This window comes from Bombina bombina, chromosome 9, assembly GCF_027579735.1.
Source record: "Bombina bombina isolate aBomBom1 chromosome 9, aBomBom1.pri, whole genome shotgun sequence".
Lineage (NCBI taxonomy): Eukaryota > Metazoa > Chordata > Amphibia > Anura > Bombinatoridae > Bombina > Bombina bombina.
In genome coordinates this window covers 3,480,200-3,507,553 of record NC_069507.1, presented here as the reverse complement: position 1 = coordinate 3,507,553, position 27,354 = coordinate 3,480,200, and the positions used below count along the sequence as shown (strand labels likewise).

Below are 27,354 nucleotides of genomic sequence, written 5' to 3'. Positions count from 1 at the left end.
TTTTGGGACAAAATCCCTAAAGTCGATGGGGCTATTTCTACCCTTGCTAAACGTACTACTATTCCTACGTCGGATGGTACTTCGTTTAAAGATCCTTTAGATAGGAAAATTGAATCCTTTCTAAGAAAAGCTTATCTGTGTTCAGGTAATCTTCTTAGACCTGCTATATCATTGGCTGATGTTGCTGCAGCTTCAACTTTTTGGTTGGAGACTTTAGCGCAACAAGTAACAGATCATGATTCTCATAATATTATTATTCTTCTTCAGCATGCTAATAATTTTATCTGTGATGCCATCTTTGATATTATCAGAGTTGATGTCAGGTTTATGTCTCTAGCTATTCTAGCTAGAAGAGCTTTATGGCTTAAAACTTGGAATGCTGATATGGCTTCTAAATCAACTCTACTTTCCATTTCTTTCCAGGGTAACAAATTATTTGGTTCTCAGTTGGATTCTATTATCTCAACTGTTACTGGTGGGAAAGGAACTTTTTTACCACAGGATAAAAAATCTAAGGGTAAAAACAGGGCTAATAATCGTTTTCGTTCCTTTCGTTTCAACAAAGAACAAAAGCCTGATCCTTCATCCTCAGGAGCAGTTTCAGTTTGGAAACCATCTCCAGTCTGGAATAAATCCAAGCCTTCTAGAAAGGCAAAGCCTGCTTCTAAGTCCACATGAAGGTGCGGCCCTCATTCCAGCTCAGCTGGTAGGGGGCAGGTTACGTTTTTTCAAAGAAATTTGGATCAATTCTGTTCACAATCTTTGGATTCAGAACATTGTTTCAGAAGGGTACTGAATTGGTTTCAAGATGAGACCTCCTGCAAAGAGATTCTTTCCCGTGTCCCAGTAAATCCAGTGAAAGCTCAAGCATTTCTGAATTGTGTTTCAGATCTAGAGTTGACTGGAGTAATTATGCCAGTTCCAGTTCTAGAACAGGGGATGGGGTTTTATTCAAATCTCTTCATTGTACCAAAGAAGGAGAATTCCTTCAGACCAGTTCTGGATCTAAAAATATTGAATCGTTGTGTAAGGATACCAACATTCAAAATGGTAACTGTAAGGACTATCTTGCCTTTTGTTCAGCAAGGGCATTATATGTCCACAATAGATTTACAGGATGCCTATCTGCATATTCCGATTCATCCAGATCATTATCCGTTCCTGAGATTCTCTTTTCTGGACAAGCATTACCAGTTTGTGGCTCTGCCGTTTGGCCTAGCTACAGCTCCAAGAATTTTTACAAAGGTTCTCGGTGCCCTTCTGTCTGTAATCAGAGAACAGGGTATTGTGGTATTTCCTTATTTGGACGATATCTTGGTACTTGCTAAGTCTTTACATTTAGCAGAATCTCATACGAATCGACTTGTGTTGTTTCTTCAAGATCATGGTTGGAGGATCAATTCACCAAAAAGTTCATTGATTCCTCAGACAAGGGTAACCTTTCTGGGTTTCCAGATAGATTCAGTGTCCATGACTCTGTCTTTAACAGATAAGAGACGTCTAAAATTGATTTCGGCTTGTCGAAACCTTCAGTCACAATCATTCCCTTCAGTAGCCTTATGCATGGAAATTCTAGGTCTTATGACTGCTGCATCGGACGCGATCCCCTTTGCTCGTTTTCACATGCGACCTCTTCAGCTCTGTATGCTGAATCAATGGTGCAAGGATTACACAAAGATATCTCAATTAATATCTTTAAAACCGATTGTACGACACTCTCTAACGTGGTGGACAGATCACCATCGTTTGATTCAGGGGGCTTCTTTTGTGCTTCCGACCTGGACTGTAATTTCAACAGATGCAAGTCTCACAGGTTGGGGAGCTGTGTGGGGATCTCTGACAGCACAAGGAGTTTGGGAATCTCAGGAGGTGAGATTACCGATCAATATTTTGGAACTCCGTGCAATTTTCAGAGCTCTTCAGTTTTGGCCTCTTCTGAAGAGAGAATCGTTCATTTGTTTTCAGACAGACAATGTCACTACTGTGGCATACATCAATCATCAAGGAGGGACTCACAGTCCTCTGGCTATGAAAGAAGTATCTCGAATTCTGGTTTGGGCGGAATCCAGCTCCTGTCTAATATCTGCGGTTCATATCCCAGGTATAGACAATTGGGAAGCGGATTATCTCAGTCGCCAAACGTTGCATCCGGGCGAATGGTCTCTTCACCCAGAGGTATTTCTTCAGATTGTTCAAATGTGGGAGCTTCCAGAAATAGATCGGATGGCGTCTCATCTAAACAAGAAACTTCCCAGGTATCTGTCCAGATCCCGGGATCCTCAGGCGGAAGCAGTGGATGCATTATCACTTCCTTGGAAGTATCATCCTGCTTATATCTTTCCGCCTCTAGTTCTTCTTCCAAGAGTGATTTCCAAGATTCTAAAGGAGCGTTCGTTTGTTCTGCTGGTGGCTCCAGCATGGCCTCACAGGTTTTGGTATGCAGATCTTGTCCGGATGGCTACTTGCCAACTGTGGTCTCTTCCGTTAAGACCAGACCTTCTATCGCAAGGTCCTTTTTTCCATCAGGATCTCAAATCCTTAAATTTGAAGGTATGGAGATTGAACGCTTGATTCTCAGTCATATAGGTTTCTCTGACTCCGTAATTAATACTATGTTACAGGCTCGTAAATCTGTTTCTAGGAAGATATATTATCGAGTCTGGAAGACTTACATTTCTTGGTGTTCTTCTCATCATTTTTCTTGGCATTCTTTTAGAATCCCTAGAATTTTACAGTTTCTTCAGGATGGTTTGGATAAAGGTTTGTCTGCAAGTTCCTTGAAAGGACAAATCTCTGCTCTTTCTGTTCTTTTTCACAGAAAGATTGCTAATCTTCCTGATATTCATTGTTTTGTACAGGCTTTGGTTCGTATAAAACCTGTCATTAAGTCAATTTCTCCTCCTTGGAGTTTGAATTTGGTTCTGGGGGCTCTTCAAGCTCCTCCGTTTGAACCTATGCATTCATTGGACATTAAATTACTTTCTTGGAAAGTTTTGTTCCTTTTGGCAATCTCTTCTGCCAGAAGAGTTTCTGAATTATCTGCTCTTTCTTGTGAGTCTCCTTTTCTTATTTTTAATCAGGATAAGGCAGTGTTGCGAACTTCTTTTGAATTTTTACCTAAAGTTGTGAATTCTAACAACATTAGTAGAGATATTGTGGTTCCTTCATTATGTCCTAATCCTAAGAATTCTAAGGAGAAATCATTGCATTCTTTGGATGTTGTTAGAGCTTTGAAATATGTTGAAGCTACTAAGTCTTTCCGAAAGACTTCTAGTTTATTTGTTATCTTTTCCGGTTCTAGAAAAGGCCAGAAAGCTTCTGCCATTTCTTTGGCATCTTGGTTGAAATCTTTAATTCCTCTTGCCTATGTTGAGTCGGGTAAAACTCCGCCTCAAAGGATTACAGCTCATTCTACTAGGTCAGTTTCTACTTCCTGGGCGTTTAGGAATGAAGCTTCGATTGATCAGATTTGCAAAGCAGCAACTTGGTCCTCTTTGCATACTTTTACTAAATTCTACCATTTTGATGTATTTTCTTCTTCTGAAGCAGTTTTTGGTAGAAAAGTACTTCAGGCAGCGGTTTCAGTTTGAATCTTCTGCTTATGTTTTTCATTAAACTTTATTTTGGGTGTGGATTATTTTCAGCAGGAATTGGCTGTCTTTATTTTATCCCTCCCTCTCTAGTGACTCTTGCGTGGAAAGATCCACATCTTGGGTAATCATTATCCCATACGTCACTAGCTCATGGACTCTTGCTAATTACATGAAAGAAAACATAATTTATGTAAGAACTTACCTGATAAATTCATTTCTTTCATATTATCAAGAGTCCATGAGGCCCGCCCTTTTTTTGTGGTGGTTATGATTTTTGTATAAAGCTCAATTATTCCAATTCCTTATTTTATATGCTTTCGCACTTTTTTATCACCCCACTTCTTGGCTATTCGTTAAACTGAATTGTGGGTGTGGTGAGGGGTGTATTTATAGGCATTTTGAGGTTTGGGAAACTTTGCCCCTCCTGGTAGGAATGTATATCCCATACGTCACTAGCTCATGGACTCTTGCTAATATGAAAGAAATTAATTTATCAGGTAAGTTCTTACATAAATTATGTTTTTTCAAAGAAATTTTGATCAATTCGATTCACAATCTTTGGATTCAGAATATTGTTTCACAAGGGTACAGAATAGGCTTCAAGATAAGGCCTCCTGCAAGAAGATTTTTTCTTTCCCGTGTCCCAATAAATCCAGTGAAGGCTCAAGCATTTCTGAAATGTGTTTCAGATCTAGAGTTGGCTGGAGTAATTGTTCCAGTTCCAGTTTTGGAACAGGGGTTGGGGTTTTACTCAAATCTCTTCATTGTACCAAAGAAGGAGAATTCCTTCAGACCAGTTCTGGATTTAAAAATATTGAATCGTTATGTAAGGATACCAACATTCAAAATGGTAACTATAAGGACTATTCTGCCTTTTGTTCAGCAAGGGCGTTATATGTCCACAATAGATTTACAAGATGCATATTCCGATTCATCCAGATCACTATCAGTTTCTGGGATTCTCTTTTCTAGACAAGCATTACCAGTTTGTGGCTCTGCCGTTTGGCCTAGCAACAGCTCCAAGGATTTTTACAAAGGTTCTCGGTGCCCTTCTATCTGTAATCAGAGAACAGGGTATTGTGGTATTTCCTTATTTGGACGATATCTTGGTACTTGCTCAGTCTTCACATTTAGCAGAATCTCATACAAATCGACTTGTATCGTTTCTTCGAGAACATGGTTGGAGGATCAATTTACCAAAGTGTTCGTTGATTCCTCAGACAAGGGTAACCTTTTTAGGTTTCCAGATAGATTCAGTGTCCATGACTCTGTCACTGACGGACAAGAGACGTCTAAACTTGGTTTCAGCTTGTCAAAACCTTCAGTCTCAATCATTCCCTTCGGTAGCCTTATGCATGGAAATTCTAGGTCTTATGACTGCTGCATCGGACGCGATCCCCTTTGCTCGTTTTCACATGCGACCTCTTCAGCTCTGTATGCTGAACCAGTGGTGCAGGGATTATACAAAGATATCACAATTAATATCTTTAAAACCGATTGTACGACACTCTCTAACGTGGTGGACCGACCATCATCGTTTAGTTCAGGGGGCTTCTTTTGTTCTTCCGACCTGGACTGTGATCTCAACAGATGCAAGTCTGACAGGTTGGGGAGCTGTATGGGGGTCTCTGACAGCACAAGGGGTTTGGGAATCTCAGGAGGCGAGATTACCAATCAACATTTTGGAACTCCGTGCGATTTTCAGAGCTCTTCAGTCGTGGCCTCTTCTAAAGAGAGAGTTGTTCATTTGTTTTCAGACAGACAATGTCACAACCGTGGCATATGTCAATCATCAAGGAGGGACTCACAGTCCTCTGGCTATGAAAGAAGTATCTCGAATACTTGTATGGGCGGAATCCAGCTCCTGTCTAATTTCTGCGGTTCTTATCCCAGGTATAGACAATTGGGAAGCGGATTATCTCAGTCGCCAAACATTACATCCGGGCGAATGGTCTCTTCACCCAGAGGTATTTCTTCAGATTGTTCAAATGTGGGGATTTCCAGAAATAGATCTGATGGCTTCTCATCTAAACAAGAAGCTTCCCAGGTATCTGTCCAGATCCAGGGATCCTCAGGCGGAAGCAGTGGATGCATTGTCACTTCCTTGGAAGTATCATCCTGCCTATATCTTTCCGCCTCTAGTTCTTCCAAGAGTGATTTCCAAGATTCTAAAGGAGCGTTCGTTTGTTCTGCTGGTGGCTCCAGCATGGCCTCACAGGTTTTGGTATGCAGATCTTGTCCGGATGGCTACTTGCCAACTGTGGTCTCTTCCGTTAAGACCAGACCTTCTATCGCAAGGTCCTTTTTTCCATCAGGATCTCAAATCCTTAAATTTGAAGGTATGGAGATTGAACGCTTGATTCTCAGTCATATAGGTTTCTCTGACTCCGTAATTAATACTATGTTACAGGCTCGTAAATCTGTTTCTAGGAAGATATATTATCGAGTCTGGAAGACTTACATTTCTTGGTGTTCTTCTCATCATTTTTCTTGGCATTCTTTTAGAATCCCTAGAATTTTACAGTTTCTTCAGCATGGTTTGGATAAAGGTTTGTCTGCAAGTTCCTTGAAAGGACAAATCTCTGCTCTTTCTGTTCTTTTTCACAGAAAGATTGCTTATCTTCCTGATATTCATTGTTTTGTACAGGCTTTGGTTCGTATAAAACCTGTCATTAAGTCAATTTCTCCTCCTTGGAGTTTGAATTTGGTTCTGGGGGCTCTTCAAGCTCCTCCGTTTGAACCTATGCATTCGCTGGATATTAAATTACTTTCTTGGAAAGTTTTGTTTCTTTTGGCCATCTCTTCTGCTAGAAGAGGTTCTGAATTATCTGCTGCTCTTGTGAGTCTCCTTTTCTGATTTTTCATCAGGATAAGGCAGTTTTGCGAACTTCATTTAAATTTTTACCTAAGGTTGTGAATTCTAACAACATTAGTAGAGAAATTGTGGTTCCTTCGTTGTGTCCTAATCCTAAGAACTCTAAGGATAGATCGTTGCATTCTTTGGATGTAGTTAGAGCTTTGAAATATTATGTTGAAGCTACTAAAGATTTCCGAAAGACTTCTAGTCTATTTGTTATCTTTTCTGGTTCTAGGAAAGGTCAGAAGGCTTCTGCCATTACTTTGGCATCTTGGTTAAAGTCCTTGATTCATCATGCTTATGTCGAGTCGGGTAGAACTCCGCCTCAAAGGATTACAGCTCATTCGACTAGGTCAGTCTCTACTTCCTGGGCATTTAGGAATGAAGCTTCGGTTGATCAGATTTGCAAAGCAGCCACTTGGTCTTCTTTGCATACTTTTACTAAATTCTACTAATTTGATGTGTTTTCTTCTTCTGAAGCAGTTTTTGGTAGAAAAGTACTTCAGACAGCTGTTTCAGTTTGATTCTTTTGCTTATAATTTCAGTTATTTTCATTATAAGATTTAAACTTTGTTTTGGGGTGTGGATTGTTTTTCAGCGGAATTGGCTGTCTTTATTTTATCCCTCCCTCTCTAGTGACTCTTGCGTGGAAGATCCACATCTTGGGTATTCATTATCCCATACGTCACTAGCTCATGGACTCTTGCTAATTACATGAAAGAAAACATAATTTATGTAAGAACTTACCTGATAAATTCATTTCTTTCATATTAGCAAGAGTCCATGAGGCCCACCCTTTTTGAGGTGGTTATGATTTTTTTGTATAAAGCACAATTATTCCAATTCCTTATTTTATATGCTTTCGCACTTTTTTTCTTATCACCCCACTTCTTGGCTATTCGTTAAACTGATTTGTGGGTGTGGTGAGGGGTGTATTTGTAGGCATTTTGAGGTTTGGGAAACTTTGCCCCTCCTGGTAGGAATGTATATCCCATACGTCACTAGCTCATGGACTCTTGCTAATATGAAAGAAATTAATTTATCAGGTAAGTTCTTAGATAAATTATGTTTTTGCGGACTTTGTTTAAATTTTTACCTGAAGTTGTGAATTCTTACAACATCAATAGGGAAATTATTGTTCCTTCCTTGTGTCCTAATCCTAAGAATACTCTTGAAAGGTCTTTTCATTCTTTGGATGTGATAAGAGCTTTGAAATATTATGTTGATGCTACAAAGGTTTTCAGAAAGACTTCTAGTCTATTTATTTGTTATTTTTTCTGGTTCCAGAAAAGGTCAGAAAGCCTCTGCCATTTCCTTGGCATCTTGGTTGAAGCTTTTGATTCACAAAGCTTATTTGGAGGCGGGGCTGTCTCTGCCTCAGCGAATTACAACTCATTCTACTAGATCAGTTGCCACATCTTGGGCTTTCAAGAATGAAGCTTCAGTTGATCAAATTTGCAAGGCAGCAACTTGGTCTTCTTTGCATACATTTACTAAATTTTACCATTTTGATGTTTTTGCTTCTTCAGGAGCAGCCTTTGGTAGAAAGGTTCTTCGGGCAGCTGTCTGATTTCTAGTGCCTTTGATTTGTTATTTTTTAGATTTAATTTCTCAGTGGAAATAGCTGTTTTTATTTTATCCCTCCCTCTCTAGTGGCTCTTCTGTGGACTTCCACATCTTGGGTATTACTATCCCATACATCACTAGCTCATGGACTTCTTGCCACCTATATGACAGAAAACAATTTATGTAAGAACTTACCTGATAAATTCATTTATTTCATGGTGGCAAGAGTCCATGAGACCCACCCAATTTTTTTGTGGGGTTTTTTTTTTTTTTTATATAAAGCACTTTATTTCTCCTGCTCTTTTTTATGCTTTTACTCCTTTTACTCCTCACTAAATTGGCTATACGTTAAGCTGAGGTATGAGTGAGGTACATGCCCCCTCCTGGTACATTCCTACCAGGAGGGGGCATTTGAGGTTTGGGAAACTTTGCCCCCTCCTGGTAGGAATGCATATCCCATACATCACTAGCTCATGGACTCTTGCCACCATGAAAGAAATGAATTTATCAGGTATGATCTTACATAAATTATGTTTTTTGTCTATGAAAACTCAAATGATGCATATTAGGGACCTTTGCATACTAGTGTTTTGTTTTTTGTTTTTTCATTTTCAAGGCTTTATTGAGAAATAATAGAAACAGTACATGTATTAGGAGATATTGAATACATGGGATTCAAGCACATCGTGCACAATGGTGGCATATACATATTGATCCAAGTCAAAGTTTTATGTCCAGACATCATATCGCCCAAGGCTTGGCTGTTTAAAAAGGTCCCTTGGTGTAGAGTCCACCAATGAACTCGAGGTCCCATGCGTATGTACACAAACATGTAACAAGATAACAAGAATAGTTTACCATTTATATGCATACTAGAAGATAAGGTAAACTCGATGTGGATTTTACCTACATTACCACGTCGAGAATATTCTAATGGAGAAGTAGAAGTAGAAAAAGGAAAAAAGAAAAGGGAAGCATAAGAGAAGATAGGGGAGTGAGAGGGAGGGAGGGAGAGAGAGAAAAGTTAGTGAGGGGAGGTAAAGCAAACGAGCTCTCAAGTGAAGGGTTCTAGGGCAAAGCCCTCAGACACAGCAGGAGACAACAATTCCCCATTACCATGTGTCTTACTATGTGTTAGATCTTAAGTCAGAGATCACCGTTCGCCACAGTTCCAGCATATACTCATGTGTGTCTATCTTGTCATCCCTCATGTATCTATGCATACTAGTTTTACCTATTATGTTGTTGAAACAAGCAAGGAGGGCGAGAGGGCACTCTTTGCAGCGAGGAGAAGGTGTTTGTTCTTTTTAGGGCAGTCCTTGCAAGAAGTGTCCACTCGCCCTCCTCCTCGCTGCAAGGCATGCCCTTTCACCACCCTCCTCCTCGCTGCAAGGCATTCCCTTTCACTACCCTCCTCCTCGCTGCAAGGCATGCCCTTTCACCACCCTCCTCCTCGCTGCAAGGCATGCCCTTTCACCACCCTCCTCCTCGCTGCAAGGCATGCCCTTTCACCACCCTCCTCCTCGCTGCAAGGCATGCCCTTTCACCACCCTCCTCCTCGCTGCAAGGCATGCCCTTTCACCACCCTCCTCCTCGCTGCAAGGCATGCCCTTTCACCACCCTCCTCCTCGCTGCAAGGCATGCCCTTTCACCACCCTCCTCCTCGCTGCAAGGAGTGCTCATTCACCTGCCTCTTCCTAGTTACAACAAGGAGGAGGCGGGCGAGAGGGCACTCCTTGTAGAAAAGAGGGTGGTGGTTAGAGGGCATGCCTTGCAGCAACGAGGAGGAGGGCGAGAAAGAGCACTCCTTGCAGCAAGGAGGCGAGTGAGTGGGCACTCCGTGCAATGAGGAAAAGGCGGGAGAGGGGGCACTCCTTTCAGAGAGGAGGAGGGTGGTAAGAGGGCATACCTTGCAGCGAGGAGAAGGGAAAGCATGCCTTGCAGCAAGATTAAGGGTGAGAAGACACGCCTTGTAGCAAGATTGAGGGTGATAGGGCACCCCTTGCAACAAGGAGGCAGGCTAGAGGGCACTCCTTGCAAAGAAGATATGGGTGGTGAGGGCATGCCTTGTGAGGTGGAGGATGCGGGTGAGAGGGCACTCCTTGCATGGAGGAATCGGTGAGAGGGCACTCCATTCAACAAGGAGAAGGCTAATGAGAGGGCAAGCCTTGCAGCAAGGTGGAGGGTGAGAGGGCATGCCTTGCAGCAAGAAGGTGGTGGATAGCAAGAGGGCACTCCTTACAGCGAGGAGGAAGAGTCCCTTTATAGCAAGGACGGCACATATTGCTGCAAGGAGTAGGGCGAGAGGGCAGGCCTTGCCGGGAGGAGGGAGGGCTGGAGGGCAGGCTTTGCCGGGAGGAGGGAGGGCTGGAGGGCAGGCTTTGCCGAGAGGAGGGCAGGCCTTGCCAGGAGGAGGGAGGGCTGGAGGGCAGGCCTTGCCGGGAGGATGGAGGGCTGGAGGGCAGGCCTTGCCGGGAGGAGGGAGGGCTGGAGGGCAGGCCTTGCCGGGAGGAGGGAGGGCTGGAGGGCAGGCCTTGCCGGGAGGAGGGAGGGCTGGAGGACAGGCCTTGCCGGGAGGGCTGGAGGACAGGCCTTGCCGGGAGGGCTGGAGGACAGGCCTTGCCGGGAGGGCTGGAGGACAGGCCTTGCCGGGAGGGCTGGAGGACAGGCCTTGCCGGGAGGGCTGGAGGACAGGCCTTGCCGGGAGGGCTGGAGGACAGGCCTTGCCGGGAGGGCTGGAGGACAGGCCTTGCCGGGAGGGCTGGAGGACAGGCCTTGCCGGGAGGGCTGGAGGACAGGCCTTGCCGGGAGGGCTGGAGGACAGGCCTTGCCGGGAGGGCTGGAGGACAGGCCTTGCCGGGAGGGCTGGAGGACAGGCCTTGCCGGGAGGGCTGGAGGACAGGCCTTGCCGGGAGGGCTGGAGGGCAGGCCTTGCCGGGAGGGCTGGAGGGCAGGCCTTGCCGGGAGGGCTGGAGGACAGGCCTTGCCGGGAGGGCTGGAGGGCAGGCCTTGCCGGGAGGGCTGGAGGGCAGGCCTTGCCGGGAGGGCTGGAGGGCAGGCCTTGCCGGGAGGGCTGGAGGGCAGGCCTTGCAAAGAAGAGGAGGGCATGCCTTGCAGCGTTGAGAATGATGAGGCAAAGTTATCCTATAATACTGTATGTAATATGTCTCCATGCATACTAACCTTATAATGCATATGTGTGTATGAAGTAGAAGGAATTTGTAATTTTGTCTGGTCTTCAGAGATGGAAAAAAATTTAGAAACCTCTCAGGGCTTATAAGAGGAAGTGCTTTCTATAATTCTACATCATTGTAACCACATCTCAAATAATACTGGTAAGCTGTGACTTGAGTAATAGATTAAATTAACCAAGGTTCAAGCTGAGACTCATCCCTTAGTCTGTTATAAACCTAGTTGTGCCATGGGAGCCGGTATGGTAAGGCCAACGAGCATGACTTGTACCCAGAGATTATAAATATGCTGATATCGGCATCTTAGTACAAAAATGCAAGTGGTGAATGGAACTACTCATTTCTGTGATACACTCTGATACTTTTAGCTATATGTTTGCACACTGTAAATTTGTAAATACCATCTCTTTAAGTGGAAACACTCAAGTTTCTGCACAAAAACCTGTTAATGGGTTTTTTATGTCTGACGTTCCTGTAACAGTTGTTTTATTGGGAATCCATGTAAAATGATTTGTGAACCTGATCTCGTGTTCATAGTAGCTCAGTGCCCAGCGGGTACAGCCTGGCAAGGTGTATTGTCCCCTCCACAAATTAGATATGAGTGTAAAGGAATGGTCTTTAAAATAATGGCACATTGCACCTGTTTCAATTATAATCGTTATGATCTGGCTTTTGTTAATGCTGAATTTGATGTATATTTGTATAAATGCATAGAAAGTGCATTTGTCCCAGTACCAAGTGTCTGTGAGACGCATGTAACGCTTCATATGACCTGCACTGCGTTTGTATAAGACCTCTGTGGTCTTATACAAACGCAGACTGTAAATCAAATGAACCTGCGCAGTATAAAGAGTTGACTTTCTCCCTGCACTGGGAAACAATAGATATGCAGTAAACCCTCTGTAATATAATAAGACGAATGAATACGTATTTCCTGATTTAGCTGCCATCTTTACTGAGCGTTGTGCACCTGTCATGGTGCTAGTAACTTGTTTAAGCAACAAAATTAACAGACTTATTATTGTTGCTGTTTATTTCACAGAGCTTTTGAAAATAAGAAACGAGTTATCCTTTTACTTGAAAAATGTTGTGCATAGATCAGACAAGGGAACGGAAGATATTAAACTTGCATCTTTACCAACCATGATATCAGACAGACAAGCATGTAAATACTGCTCTCAACTACACAACTGTGCACTTTACAGCAGGTAAGTTGATGTTTGTGCCGCCGTTGTACTGTATTGTGCCGCTGGACATGTTGTTGTACTGTATTGTGCCGCCGGATATGTTGTTGTACTGTATTGTGCCGCCGGACATGTTGTTGTACTGTATTGTGCCGCCGGACATGTTGTTGTACTGTATTGTGCCGCCGGACATGTTGTTGTACTGTATTGTGCCGCCGGACATGTTGTTGTACTGTATTGTGCCGCCGGACATGTTGTTGTACTGTCATCAATGTGCCAGAGGTGTAAGAATACAAGGGAGTTTTACACACACTTTTGCTGTAATGTGTGGGATGCTCAGTGTGCACTATAGCCAGGGATTCCAGTTTGCATTTGGATATATAAAGTATAATTAGATAATATCCTAAAGAAATGATGGAGCCAAAAACAACCTTTTTTTTTTAATAAAAGTTTAAAATACACAGCACAGCTGTTTTGTCCTAACAGGTCACAGGAAAACAGCTGCCCCCACACTAAGGGACAAGTATAGAACATTTGTCTCAAATTTAAAATTTCACTATGGTATATTGTGCTAACCATGTGAAAGGAGTCTCTTTGTATTTGATATAAATAATTATACCGGTATGTTCTTAGTATTTTATATCAATTGTTATAACGGTATGTTCACTTCTGTCATTTGATATACAGTATCTCACAAAAGGGAGCACACCTCTCACATTTTTGTAAATATTTTATTATATCTTTTCATGTGACAACACTGAAGAAATGACACTTTGCTACAATGTAAAGTAGTGAGTGTACAGCCTGTATAACAGTGTAAATATTTTATTATATCTTTTCATGTGACAACACTGAAGAAATGACACTTTGCTACAATGTAAAGTAGTGAGTGTACAGCCTGTATAACAGTGTAAATTTGCTGTCCCCTCAAAATAACACAACACACAGCCATTAATGTCTAAACCGTTGGCAACAAAAGTGAGTACACCCCTAAGTAGAAATGTACAAATTGGGCCCAAAGTGTTAATATTTTGTGTGGCCACCATTATTTTCTAGCACTGCCTTAATCCTCTTGGGCAATTCACCAGAGCTTCACAGATTGCCATTGGAGTCCTCTTCCACTCCTCCATGATATCACAGAGCTGGTGGATGTTAGAAACCTTGTGCTCCCCCCCACCTTCCGTTTGAGGATGCTCCACAGATGCTCAATAGGGTTTAGGTCTGGAGACATGCTTGGCCAGTCCATTACCTTTTACCCTCAGCTTCTTTAGCAAGGCAGTGGTCGTCTTGGAGGTGTGTTTGTGGTTGTTATCATGTTGGAATACTGCCCTGCGACCCAGTCTCTGAAGGGAGGGGATCATGCTCTGCTTCAGTATGTCACAGTACATGTTGGCATTCATGGTCCCTCAATAAACTGTAGCTCCCCAGTGCCGGCAGCACTTATGCAAGCCCAGACCATGACACTCCCACCACCATGCTTGACTGTAGGCAAGACACACTTGTCTTTGTATTCCTCACCTGGTTGCCGCCACATACCCTTGACACCATCTGAACCAAATAAGTTTATCTTGGTCTCTTCGGACCACAGAACATGGTTCCAGTAATACATGTCCTTAGTCTGCTTGACTTTAGCAAACGGTTTGTGGGCTTTCTTGTGCATCATCTTTCGAAGAGGCTTCCTTCTGGGACGACAGCCAAGCAGACCAATTTGATTCAGTGTGCGGCGTATGGTCTGAGCACTGACAGGCTGACCCCCCCACCCCTTCAACCTCTGCAGCTATGCTGTTAGCACATATACATCTATTTCCCAAAGACAACCTCTGGATATGACGCTGAGCATGTGCACTCAACTTCTTTGGTCGACCATAGCGAGGCCTGTTCTGAGTGGAAAATATCCTGTGAAACCGCTGTATGGTCTTGCCCACAGTGCTGCAGCTCAGTTTCAGGGTCTTGGCAATCTTCTTATAGCCTAGGCCATCTTTATGTCGAGCAACAATTCTTTTTTTCAGATCCTCAGAGAGTTCTTTTCCATGAGGTGCCATGTTGAACTTCCAGTGACCAGTATGAGAGTGTGTGAGAGCGATAACACCAAATTTAACACACCTCCCCATTCACACCTGAGACCTTGTAAGACTAGCAAGTCACATAACACCGGGGAGGAAAGATGGCTAATTGGGCCCAATTTGGACATTTTCACTTAGAGGTGTATTCACTTTTGTTGCCAACAGTGTTGAGTTATTTTGAGGGGACAGCAAATACAGGCTGTACACTCACTACTTTACATTGTAGCCGAGTGTCAGTTCTTCAGTGTTGTCACATGAAAAGATATAATAAAATATTTACAAAAATGTGAGGGATGTACTCACTTTTGTAAGATACTGTAAATGTATGTTCACTTCTGTATTTTATATAAATCATATTACTGGTATGTTCACTTCTGTATTTTATATAAATTATTAAACCGGTATGTTCTCTTAGTATTTTATATAAATCATTATACTGGTATGTTCACTTCTTTATTTGATATAAATCATTATACCGATATGTTCACTTCTGTATTTGATATAAAACATAATTTATGTAAGAACTTGCCCGACAAATTATTTTTTTATATTGGCAAGAGTCCATGAGCTAGTGACGTGAGGGATATACATTCCTACCAGGAGGGGACAAAGTTTCCCAAACCTCAAATGCCTATAAATACACCCCTCACCACACCCACAATTCAGTTTAACGAATAGCTAGTAGTGGGGTGATAAAATAAGGAGTAGAAAAGCATACAAAAAGAGGAACTGGAAATATAATTGTGCTTTTATACAAAAAAAAACATAACCACCATAAAAAGGGTGGGCATCATGGACTCTTGCCAATATGAAAGAAATGAATTTATCAGGTAAGTTCTTACATAAATTATGTTTTCTTTCATGTAATTGGCAAGAGTCCATGAGCTAGTGACGTATGGCATAAAAATACCCAAGATGTGGAAGTCCACAGACGAGTCACTAGAAACGGAGGGATAAAATAAAAACGGCTATTTCCACTGAGAAATTAAATCCACACCATAATTAAGTTTTCCTTGAAAAAAATTAAATCAAAAGCAGTAGAATCAAACTGAAACAGCTGCCTGAATGACTTTTTTTTTTTTTACCAAAGAATGCTTTAGAAAAAGCAAAATACATTAAAATGGTAAAAACAACAAAAAAAGGCAAAGAACAAAACATTGCTTTGCAAATTTGATCATCTTAAGCTTCATTCTGAAAAAGCCCAAGAAATGACGACTGAATTTAGCAGAATGAGCTGTAAATCTCTGAGGCGGAACCTACCCAGCCTCCAAATAAGCCTTGAAAAACAAAAGCTTAAACGAGCATGCCAGTAATGGCAGAGGCTTTCTAACCTTTTGTGAAACCAGAAAAACAACAAATAGACTTAGAAGTCTATTGAAATCCTAATAACCTTTATAAAGAATTACAAGCTCTTACCACATCCAAAGGATGTAAATAACTCTCAAAGAATTCTTTAAGATTAGAAAACAAGGAAAGAACAACAATTTTTCCACAAATGTTGTTCAAACGCACATCCTTAGGAAAAAAAGTCGACAAAACAACTTATCTAGATGAAAAAAATCAGATAAGGAGACACCAAAGAGAGAGCTGATAAATCAGAAACTCTTCTAGCAGAAGAGAGAGCCAAAAGAAACCATACTTTCCAAGAAAGTAGATAATCTTTAAAGAAAATATAGGCTCAAAAGAAAGAGCCTGCAAAATCCTTGAACTAAATTAAGACTCAAAAAAGGAAAATTAATAAATGAACAGGCTTGATACAAACCAAAAAGCCTGAACAAAACAGTGAATATCAGGAAGTTTAAACAGTCGATCTAGGAGATCAAAGAGAAAGATCAGATTTTTGTCTCTTTAAAAAAAATTGAAGGCAAACTTATCCAAACCAACCTGAAGAAACTGAAAAATCTTAGGAATTCTAAAAGAATGCCAAGATAATTTATGAGAAGAACACTATAAAATATAGGTTTTCCAAACCTGATAATACATGTTCCTTGAAACAGACTTATCAGCCTGCAACATAGCGATAAAAACTGAGTCAGAGAAACTTCTATGACTAAACACTAATACATTTCCATACCCCCAAATTAGAAATTTGAGATCCTGATGGAAAAATAGCCCCTAAAACAAGAGGGCTGGCCAAAGAGAAAGCAGCGAAGGATGGCAACTGGACATCTGAACAAGATCCACATACCAAACCTGTGGGAGTATGCTGATGCTATCAGAAACACATGGCACTGTTCCAATATGATCTTGGAAATCACCTTTGGAAGAAAAAAACAGAGGCGGAAAGATGTAGTCAGGTTGCAAAACCAAAACACTAGTAATGCATCCACCATCTCCACCTGAGGATCCCTGGACCTGAAAAGGTACTTGGGAAATTGAGAAAACACATCTGTATAGAGACACCACTCTCCCGGATGTAAAAACTTACGGCTGAGATAATCCATCTCCTAAATGTCTAAAATCGTAGAAAATAGACAGGAGATGAATTCCATCTAAGAACGTATTCAAGATACTTCTTAATTGCTAAGGAACTATGAGTCCCTATTGTTGATTAACATATGCCACAGTTGTGATAATGTCTGTCTGAAAGCAAAAAATGAAAAAGTTCTCTCCTAAAAGAGGCAAAGCCTGATAGAGCTCTGAAAAAAATAGCACAGAGTTCTAAAATATCAATTGGAAACCTCACCTCTTGAAGTTTCCAAACCCCTTGTGCTGTCAAAAGCCCCTCAGAAAGCTCCCCAACCTGTAAGACTTGCATCCATTAAGAATACTGTCCCAGGAAGGACGAACAAAAGGAGGCCCCCTGAATAAAATGATGATAGACCAATCACCAAAACAGAGAGAGTAGAGTGTTAGGATTTAAAAATATCAACTTTGATATCTAAAGACAAACCCTATATTCAGTATGCAAAGCAAAAAAAGATCTGAGACAAACTAGCAAAGGGAACCACGACCGATGCTGCAGTTATGAGACCTAAAACTTTCATGCACATAGCCACTGAAAGAAATGTTCTAGACTGCAAGTTAGCCAGGCTAAATGCACTTACAATTGACTTATGTCCAATAAAGACAGACATGAACACAGAATCCATCTAGAAACCCAAAAAGAAGTGAACCTTGTCTGAGGAATCACAAAACTCTTAGGTAAATTAAATCCTCTAACCATGCCTTTGAAGAAACAAAACTTGGTTAATTCATGAAGGATTCTGCAAAAAGTAAAGTCCATATATTTGAATACTGCTCTTTCATATGTATGTATTGGGTACTTGTAAAGCGTGTCTAATCACCCATAAGGGACTGAAGGCACTGCTCATTTAATCAACCTCGGAAGCATGAAAGACTGAACGGACTTCACCGGAAATCGAACCTGCAACCCTAAGGTTGCTACAGAGCTTACCCACAGTGCATTAGCATGCTGAGCTAACTGTTCGGCTTTAATAAAAGAAAAGTTTAAGCTAATACCAAGATACCATCCAAATAAGGAAGCACCATAATACCCTACTGTCTGAAGACAGAAAGAAGGGCACCAAGAACCTTTGAAAAGATTCATAAAGCTGTTGCTAGACCAAATGGAAAGGCGACAAATTGGTAAAGCTTAAAAAAGAAAACCTCAGAATCCACAAGTGGTCTGAATAAAATAAAATATGAGGATAAACATCCTGAAAAAATGAAGTGGACATGAAATGACCTTAACAAAAAGGTATAATAGTCCTTATAATCGCCCACTTAAAAGTTGAGACTCAAACAAAACAATTTAAAAAAGTCTTCAGATCCAAAAATGGATGGATGAATAAACCTTTCTTCTTTGGGACAAAGAATATATTTATTCAATAGAAACCCAAATCCTGTTCCTGCAAAAAGAACTGGCATAATCACTTCTGGAAAAAATTCAGAGTGTACTTAGAAAGAAAGATTCTTCACATAGGTCTCATTCTAAAAATCTATTCAAACCCTAAGAATAATATAGAATTTGGACTGAGTTCATCCTAAAACATTTTAATCTGCCCCCCACCAGAAGGACTGGTTTGAGAACCGCACCTTCATGCAGTCTAATAACTCGTAATAATATAGCGTCGTTCTCACAGAAAGATACAAAAAAACGCTTCTTCAGTGCTTACACTCGGAGTTAACCAAATTAGCAGCTGATAAAAACAGTTATTACCCAAATAAATGGTACACAATAAAATGACCACAAAGGCAAAAGGGCTGTATTAACCCTACCAGGAAACAAATCTAAAGCAAACATTTGTATTCGGGATATTCACCAACTGATTTCCATCACCGGCTAAAAGTGGGGAAGAAAAAAACTTAAAATAAGTTAAAATCTCCAGAAATAGTGGAGATAATAGAAATCAAATAAATTATCATCCTAACAAGAGAGGGATAATAAAATGTATTTGAAATCATAATAGATATAGTAAACCTAATTAAATGAATACATCTAAAGTAAATAAACAGAGTTAAATACTTGAGAATCTGAAACTGCTTATGCTAACTGTTCAACAAAGGTTGAGAGAACAGTAATGTCAGCCACAGATAAAGCTGAGCTAGAATATAAACAGTACATGAATATGCTCTACTAAGGTTATATTCAAATTCTAAAGATTCCTGAAAACAAATACCAATTTCCATAGAAATAGTAGTACAGTCCCAAGAGGGAATCAGAATAACCATTCTCTAGAATATAATACAGATAGTATATTGAATAGGAAAAACCTTAAAGCAAAAATGTTAAAATCCAGATTTGAAAAGGATTATTAGCATAGTTAATAGGAGGACTAGACTCCTAAAAGCTATAAACAGAAAAAATGTCCTTAACAAAGAACAAAAAATGTTCAAATGAAAAATAAGGAGAATTTTTAACAAACTGTCTGATACAGGATCCGTGAGCCAAAGAAACCTTCATCAGGAGAATAAACTTAAGTATGCTGTCTGTCAGAACAAAATTAATTAGTACTTAACAATTTTGAAAAGACCTGGTAAGTTTACTTAAAGGCATAATAGCAGTCATAACCTTTTTATGATATAAGCAACAACATGTAATGTGTTTGCAGATGAAATCAAGTACATGAACTGAATATGTAAAAAACAGTAAATGTCATTGTACATGTAGAAACATTACTAGCATAAAACATTATTAATAAATGCCACATAATTGAACTGTAGAAATAACAGCTTAATAATGAAAAGAACACACTTAGCTTTGTAGAAATGTGTTCCAGGGCATCATAGTTTCTACAGTAACATCAGAGTCAGGATCAGAATGAGACATCTCACAAAAAGTAACAGAAAAATAACATTAGGCAAAACTTTCAATATTCACAATGTAACAGTTTCAGTAGAGAAAAACAAAAGCAGGAATAATAGCTTTCAAAGTTCATGAAAACAGCGAGCAATAGAGGGAGAGGGGTAAAATAACTAAAATTTGGCGCCAAGAATGACGCATTACGCAAAAAGAAGTGAAATTTTTTGGCGTAAACCCAACACCAGGAAATGACACAACTCGCGTCATAACAAATGCAATTTTGCGCCTAAATAACTAGCGTCAACAAAGACGCAGGAAATGACGAAATTTGCACAACTTCACACCAAAAAATTTTGCGCCAAGAATGACGCAATAAAAAAACGCATTTCGTGCGCTCGCGAGCCTCAAAGTCAAATTAGAAAAAGACTGAACCCCAGGTAAGAAAAAAGTTTACAGTTCAAACAGCGATCAAATGATCAATTGATGAGCACCAGACAAAATTCTTTATATAAAACTTAACCTTTATTAAGCCCACTGGCTCAAGTATAAAACTTAACAGCTCTTCACATAGTACAAATGAATCAGTATTTCTCCTGCTTACGCGTTTCGGCGATAGCCGTACTCATAGCTTGAGAAATTTACAAACACAGATTACCTTTAAAATCCCCACCAAAATCCGATTGGTTGTGAAAACTTTACTGACTTCTATCTGATTGTCTCTGTAGCCATGACTCATTCACCTCTCTAATCCGCATGAACAGGTGTGGTGTTAACTCTTGACTTCCTAGAAGATCTTTTACATATGCAGTTTGTTATATATTTAATGCATATTTTCATTTTGATACAATGTGTCTTTTTAAACTTTGCGATGTATCATTGTTTTTTCGTTTGACTTGTGCAATTACCGCTATACTTAATAAAGCTTTTGAAATAATTTAACTCAGTTTTATCATTGTAACAATAGATTATAAGTGATCAGTCCTTTAATTATAATATTCTGCAATGTCATCTTTATAACGTTTGTTTTCAATTATATTATATTAGTATGTTGATCTCTTATTTTCTTTTCAAAATTTTAAATATGTAACTGAGCTCTTGCACATGTATTTATGCAATGTTGCACTGTTTCACAATGTTTAGTGTTTACTTCCATTGCATATTCATTATCGTATATATATAAGTACATAGATAGCAATTAATTCCTCATCTTCATTAAAGCGTATCATATATTCAAGACTCATCTTAAGCTATAGTCTGTGTTACATCTAGGTATTAGCCTCAACTTTATTTCAAGTTTATAAATTGATGTATTCATATAGTAAGACTCACTATCTCTGTCTGTCAGTTTCTTGTGAATAATCTTAATTCACTTTACTTGTACTTGAGTTCAAAAACTCTTGATCTAAAATGAACACCTTTAATTATTTATTTATTTCCTCACAAGAACCTCAAGTTACAGGCTTTATTTGGAATTCAAGATACTTTTATGGTTACATTGTTTTTTCTCTATCGTTTGTTGAAGAGAAAATTAAAAATTAGAAATAAAGATTCATAATTATATCGATGCTTACGCCTCTGTTTAAACTGTGGCCTACTGGGTTCGGTCTATTCCTAATCTTATTTTTGCCAGAAATTAATAAGATCATATTCGCTATTTAGACCAAGTGGTATCCTAGTTTTTAACTTATGAATCCAAAACACTTCTCTTAGTGCTAGATAATTCTCTGTACCTGAGTTGCCCTTGTATGGTTTTTCTATGATTGTCCATCTTAATGAGATTGGATTACAGTTATGGTTTATTTTAAAATGCTGTACTAATGGTGTTGTCATTTTACCCTTTTTAATGCTAGAGACATGTTCCCTGATTCTTTCACGTAGTTCTCTTGTAGTGAGTCCTACATATTGCAGGTCACATAAATTGCATGTGAGGAGGTACACTACATTACTCTGTCTGCAATTTAAGCATAACCTGTGATTAAATGCCTGACCTGTAACTGAGCATCTAAACCGATTTCCTGACTGCAAAAATTCACAAGCTTTACAGGACTGGTTGCTACAGTGATATGTACCTGTAAATGTAAGCCACGAGCTTTTGTTGTCTTCAGTTGTTTTTAAACGTGTTGTTGCTACCTTATTTCCTAGAGACATGCCCCTTTTAAAGGAAAATCTGCATCCTTGTTTGACTGTATTGATACGTTTATCATCTGCTTGCAGCATGGGCAGATGTTTCTGAATAATCTTGCAGATTTGTTCATATTGATTGCTATACTGTGTAACAAATGTGACTTTCATCTTTGCAATGCTTTCTACTTTTAGTTTTGTCTTTCAATAAGTCCTCTCTCTTAGTATTTGATACTACTTTCCTAGTATTTGTAATTAAGCTGTTAGAGTAGCCTCTGGCTTTCAATTTGTCAGCTAGAATTTCTGCATGTTTATTAAATAATTCATCTGTGCTGCAATTCCTTTTCAATCTAGTGAATTGTCCTTTGGCTACCGAACTGAAAACTCTCTTGGTATGGTTGCTATTTGCATGTAGTAATGTAATACCTGCAATTGGTTTCACATATACCTCTGTTTCTATATTGCCTGCCATTGTTCCTCTTAATAGTACATCTAAAAAGTGTATTTCATTTTTGGCCCATTCAGAGGTAAATTGTATTCCTATCTTGTTAGTATTTAATAAGGATACAAAGCTGTATGCTCTGTCTGCTTCACCTTTCCAGATACAAATCAGGTCATCTATGTATCGTTTATAATATATTATCTTGTCCTTGAGGGGGTCCTGACATCCATAGATGTGGGACAGCTCCCACCAACCCATAAATAGGTTGGCATAAGAGGGGGCAAATTTCGCCCCCATAACTGTCCCACATCTCTGGAGGTAAAAGACACCCTCAAATGAAAAATAGTTGTGTGTTAACAGATAGTTACTTCAACAATATATTTACAAAAGTCTGGATCATGGTTAGCTAATCTGTTTATAAAAAATTCAATAGCTCTCAAACCCATGCTATGTGGTATCGAAGAATACAAAGCTTGTACATCAATTGTTAGCCAACTATAGTTTTTAACACATTTGATGTCTTTCAATTCAGTCAACAACTGTTTTGTGTCTCTTAGATGGCTATTTAATTTAGATACTATTGGTTGTAATATCCCATCTAACCATTCTGATAGGTGTTCATTTAAAGATCCTATCCCACTGATGATTGGTCTCCCAGTCATATTATCTATGCCCTTATGTATTTTAGGTAATAGATTGAAAATTGGCACAGTAGGTTGGTCTACTAAAAGATATTCTTTGGTATTTGAATCAAAGTATCCATATTCAAACCCATTATCTACTAAATGTGAAAGTTCATTTTTATATTTGTTTGTGGGATCCCCCAATAGTTGTACAAATTGGTTAGTATCATCTAATTGTCTATGTGCTTCCTGTATAAATTTCGTTCTGTCTAATACTACAATTGAACCACCTTTGTCAGCATTTCTCAGAACTATGTCGTGATTTTTACTGAGTTTTTCAATTGCTAGTGTGTGTTCTTTGCTCATGTTCAAACGTTTGTTCTTAACTGTATAGGCTAGATTATTCAGATCAGACTCTATTTTTTGTTGGAATTTCTCTAGTAAGTGACCTCTACTTTGTATTGGGTAAAACTGAGATGGATTCTTCAATTTGGGTACTGATATTGTGAGTGGTGTTTCATCTGAAACATGCCCACTTTCTGCTTGTAACTCCTCAAGAACAGTCAAATCACAGGCCTCTTCAAAGGTTAAAACCTCTTTTTCCATATTTAAATAAATATTGTTTGCATAATTAGGGTCTGTGTCTTTGTCTGTACCTGGGGTCCCCTGACAGAAATGTTTTCTCAAAGTGAGATTTCTAATTAATTTATTAACGTCTAGTAAGGTATGAAAAAGTTTAAAATCTTGAGAGGGAACAAAACTGAGACCCAATTCTAATGCTTTATTTCTTCTGTTAAGTGTGATCAGTCCACGGGTCATCATTACTTCTGGGATATTACTCCTCCCCAACAGGAAGTGCAAGAGGATTCACCCAGCAGAGCTGCATATAGCTCCTCCCCTCTATGTCACTCCCAGTCATTCTCTTGCACCCAACGACTAGATAGGATGTGTGAGAGGACTATGGTGATTATACTTAGTTTTATATCTTCAATCAAAAGTTTGTTATTTTAAAATAGCACCGGAGTGTGTTATTACCTCTCTGGCAGAGTTTGAAGAAGAATCTACCAGAGTTTTGCTATGATTTTAGCCGGAGTAGTTAAGATCATATTGCTGTTCTCGGCCATCTGAGGAGTGAGGTAAACTTCAGATCAGGGGACAGCGGGCAGATGAATCTGCATAGAGGTATGTAGCAGTTTTTATTTTCTGACAATGGAATTGATGAGAAAATCCTGCCATACCGATATAATGTCATGTATGTATACTTTACACTTCAGTATTCTGGGGAATGGTACTTCACTAGAATTACACTGTAAGAAATACATAAAGCTGTTTAATAACTAGAGATTATGTTTAACGTTTTTGCTGGAATGTAAAATCATTTTCATTTGCTGAGGTACTGTGTGAATAAATGTTTGGGCACTATTTTTCCACTTGGCAGTTGCTTAATCTGTTTTTCTGACAGTTTCTGTTCTCCCTCACTGCTGTGTGTGAGGGGGAGGGGCCGTTTTTTGGCGCTTTTTCTATGCATCAAATATTTCAGTCAGCAACTCATTGTATTCCCTGCATGATCCGGTTCATCTCTACAGAGCTCAGGGGTCTTCAAAACTTATTTGGAGGGAGGTAATTTCTCTCAGCAGAGCTGTGAGAATTATAGTTTGACTGAGATAAAAAACGTTTATTCTGTAATTTGTTTCCTGCTTTCAGAATTTGTTATCTTTGCTAATGGGATTAAACCTTTGCTAAAGTTGTGTTGTTTACAAGGATTGAGGCTATAACTGTTTCAATTTATTAATTTTCAACTGTCATAGATCTTCTGTGCTTCTTAAAGGCACAGTACGTTTTAATATTATTCTAATTGAATTGTATTTCCTAGTTGCAAGTTTATTTGCTAGTGTGTTAAACATGTCTGATTCAGAGGATGATACCTGTGTCATTTGTTGCAATGCCAAAGTGGAGCCCAATAGAAATTTATGTACTAACTGTATTGATGCTACTTTAAATAAAAGTCAATCTGTACAAATTGAACAAATTTCACCAAACAACGAGGGGAGAGTTATGCCGACTAACTCGCCTCACGTGTCAGTACCTACATCTCCCGCTCAGAGGGAGGTGCGTGATATTGTAGCGCCGAGTACATCTGGGCGGCCATTACAAATCACATTACAGGATATGGCTACTGTTATGACTGAGGTTTTGGCTAAATTACCAGAACTAAGAGGTAAGCGTGATCACTCTGGGGTGAGAACAGAGTGCGCTGATAATATTAGGGCCATGTCAGACACTGCGTCACAGGTGGCAGAACATGAGGACGGAGAACTTCATTCTGTGGGTGACGGTTCTGGTCCAAACAGACTGGATTCAGATATTTCAAATTTTAAATTTAAACTGGAAAACCTCCGTGTATTACTAGGGGAGGTGTTAGCGGCTCTGAATGATTGTAACACAGTTGCAATACCAGAGAAAATGTGTAGGTTGGATAAATATTTTGCGGTACCGACGAGTACTGAGGTTTTTCCTATACCTAAGAGACTTACTGAAATTGTTACTAAGGAGTGGGATAGACCCGGTGTGCCGTTCTCACCCCCTCCGATATTTAGAAAAATGTTTCCAATAGACGCCACCACAAGGGACTTATGGCAAACGGTCCCTAAGGTGGAGGGAGCAGTTTCTACCTTAGCTAAGCGTACCACTATCCCGGTGGAGGATAGCTGTGCTTTGTCAGATCCAATGGATAAAAAGTTAGAGGGTTACCTTAAGAAAATGTTTGTTCAACAAGGTTTTATATTGCAACCCCTTGCATGCATTGCGCCGATCACGGCTGCAGCGGCATTCTGGATTGAGTCTCTGGAAGAGAACATTGGTTCAGCTACTCTGGACGACATTACGGACAGGCTTAGAGTCCTTAAACTAGCTAATTCATTCATTTCGGAGGCCGTAGTACATCTTACTAAACTTACGGCGAAGAATTCAGGATTCGCCATTCAGGCACGCAGGGCGCTGTGGCTAAAATCCTGGTCAGCTGATGTTACTTCTAAGTCTAAATTGCTTAATATACCTTTCAAAGGGCAGACCTTATTCGGGCCCGGGTTGAAAGAGATTATCGCTGACATTACTGGAGGTAAAGGCCATGCCCTGCCTCAGGACAAAGCCAAAGCCAAGACTAGACAGTCTAATTTTCGTTCCTTTCGTAATTTCAAAGCAGGAGCAGCATCAACTTCCTCTGCACCAAAACAGGAAGGAGCTGTTGCTCGCTACAGACAAGGCTGGAAACCTAACCAGTCCTGGAACAAGGGCAAGCAGACTAGGAAACCTGCTGCTGCCCCTAAAACAGCATGAATTGAGGGCCCCCGATCCGGGATCGGATCTAGTGGGGGGCAGACTTTCTCTCTTCGCCCAGGCTTGGGCAAGAGATGTTCAGGATCCCTGGGCGCTAGAGATAATATCTCAGGGATACCTTCTGGACTTCAAATACTCTCCTCCAAGAGAGAGATTTCATCTGTCAAGATTGTCAACAATCCAGACAAAGAAAGAGGCGTTTCTACGCTGCGTACAAGAGCTCTTGTTAATGGGAGTAATCCATCCAGTTCCACGATCGGAACAGGGACAGGGGTTTTACTCAAATCTGTTTGTGGTTCCCAAAAAAGAGGGAACTTTCAGACCAATCCTGGACTTAAAGATCCTAAACAAATTCCTAAGAGTTCCATCGTTCAAGATGGAGACTATTCGGACAATTTTACCTATGATCCAAGAGGTTCAATACATGACCACTGTAGATTTAAAAGATGCTTACCTTCACATACCGATTCACAAAGATCATTATCGGTACCTAAGGTTTGCCTTCCTAGACAGGCATTACCAGTTTGTGGCTCTTCCATTCGGATTGGCTACAGCTCCAAGAATCTTCACAAAGGTTCTGGGTGCTCTTCTGGCGGTACTAAGACCGCGGGGAATCTCGGTAGCTCCATACCTAGACGACATTCTGATACAAGCTTCAAGCTTTCAAACTGCCAAGTCTCATACAGGGTTAGTGCTGGCATTTCTAAGGTCACATGGATGGAAGGTGAACGAAAAGAAAAGTTCACTCGTTCCACTCACAAGAGTTCCCTTCCTGGGGACTCTTATAGATTCTGTAGAAATGAAGATTTACCTGACAGAGGACAGGCTAACAAGACTTCAAAGTGCTTGCCGCACCCTTCATTCCATTCAACACAGACCACTGCAACTGTGCATGCTAAGTCAGTGGAATGGGGATTACTCAGACTTATCCCCTTCTCTGAATCTGGATCAAGAGACCAGAAATTCTCTTCTATGGTGGCTTTCTCGGCCACATCTGTCCAGGGGGATGCCATTCAGCAGACCAGATTGGACAATTGTAACAACAGACGCCAGCCTTCTAGGTTGGGGTGCCGTCTGGAATTCTCTGAAGGCTCAGGGACAATGGAGTCAGGAGGAGAGTCTCCTGCCAATAA

The 27,354-nt window shown here is 40.2% G+C and overlaps 1 protein-coding gene across 1 annotated transcript in view; it reads left to right on the top strand.

Annotated features, from left to right (window-relative positions):
- The window catches only part of DNA2 (DNA replication helicase/nuclease 2), a 545,240-nt gene that overhangs the window by 214,291 nt on the left and 303,595 nt on the right, over positions 1–27,354 (top strand). Inside the window, exon 8 of the mRNA XM_053691839.1 lies at positions 12,250–12,415. Coding sequence (XP_053547814.1) covers positions 12,250–12,415 — 166 coding nt within the window. The remainder of the gene's footprint in view (positions 1–12,249; positions 12,416–27,354) is intronic.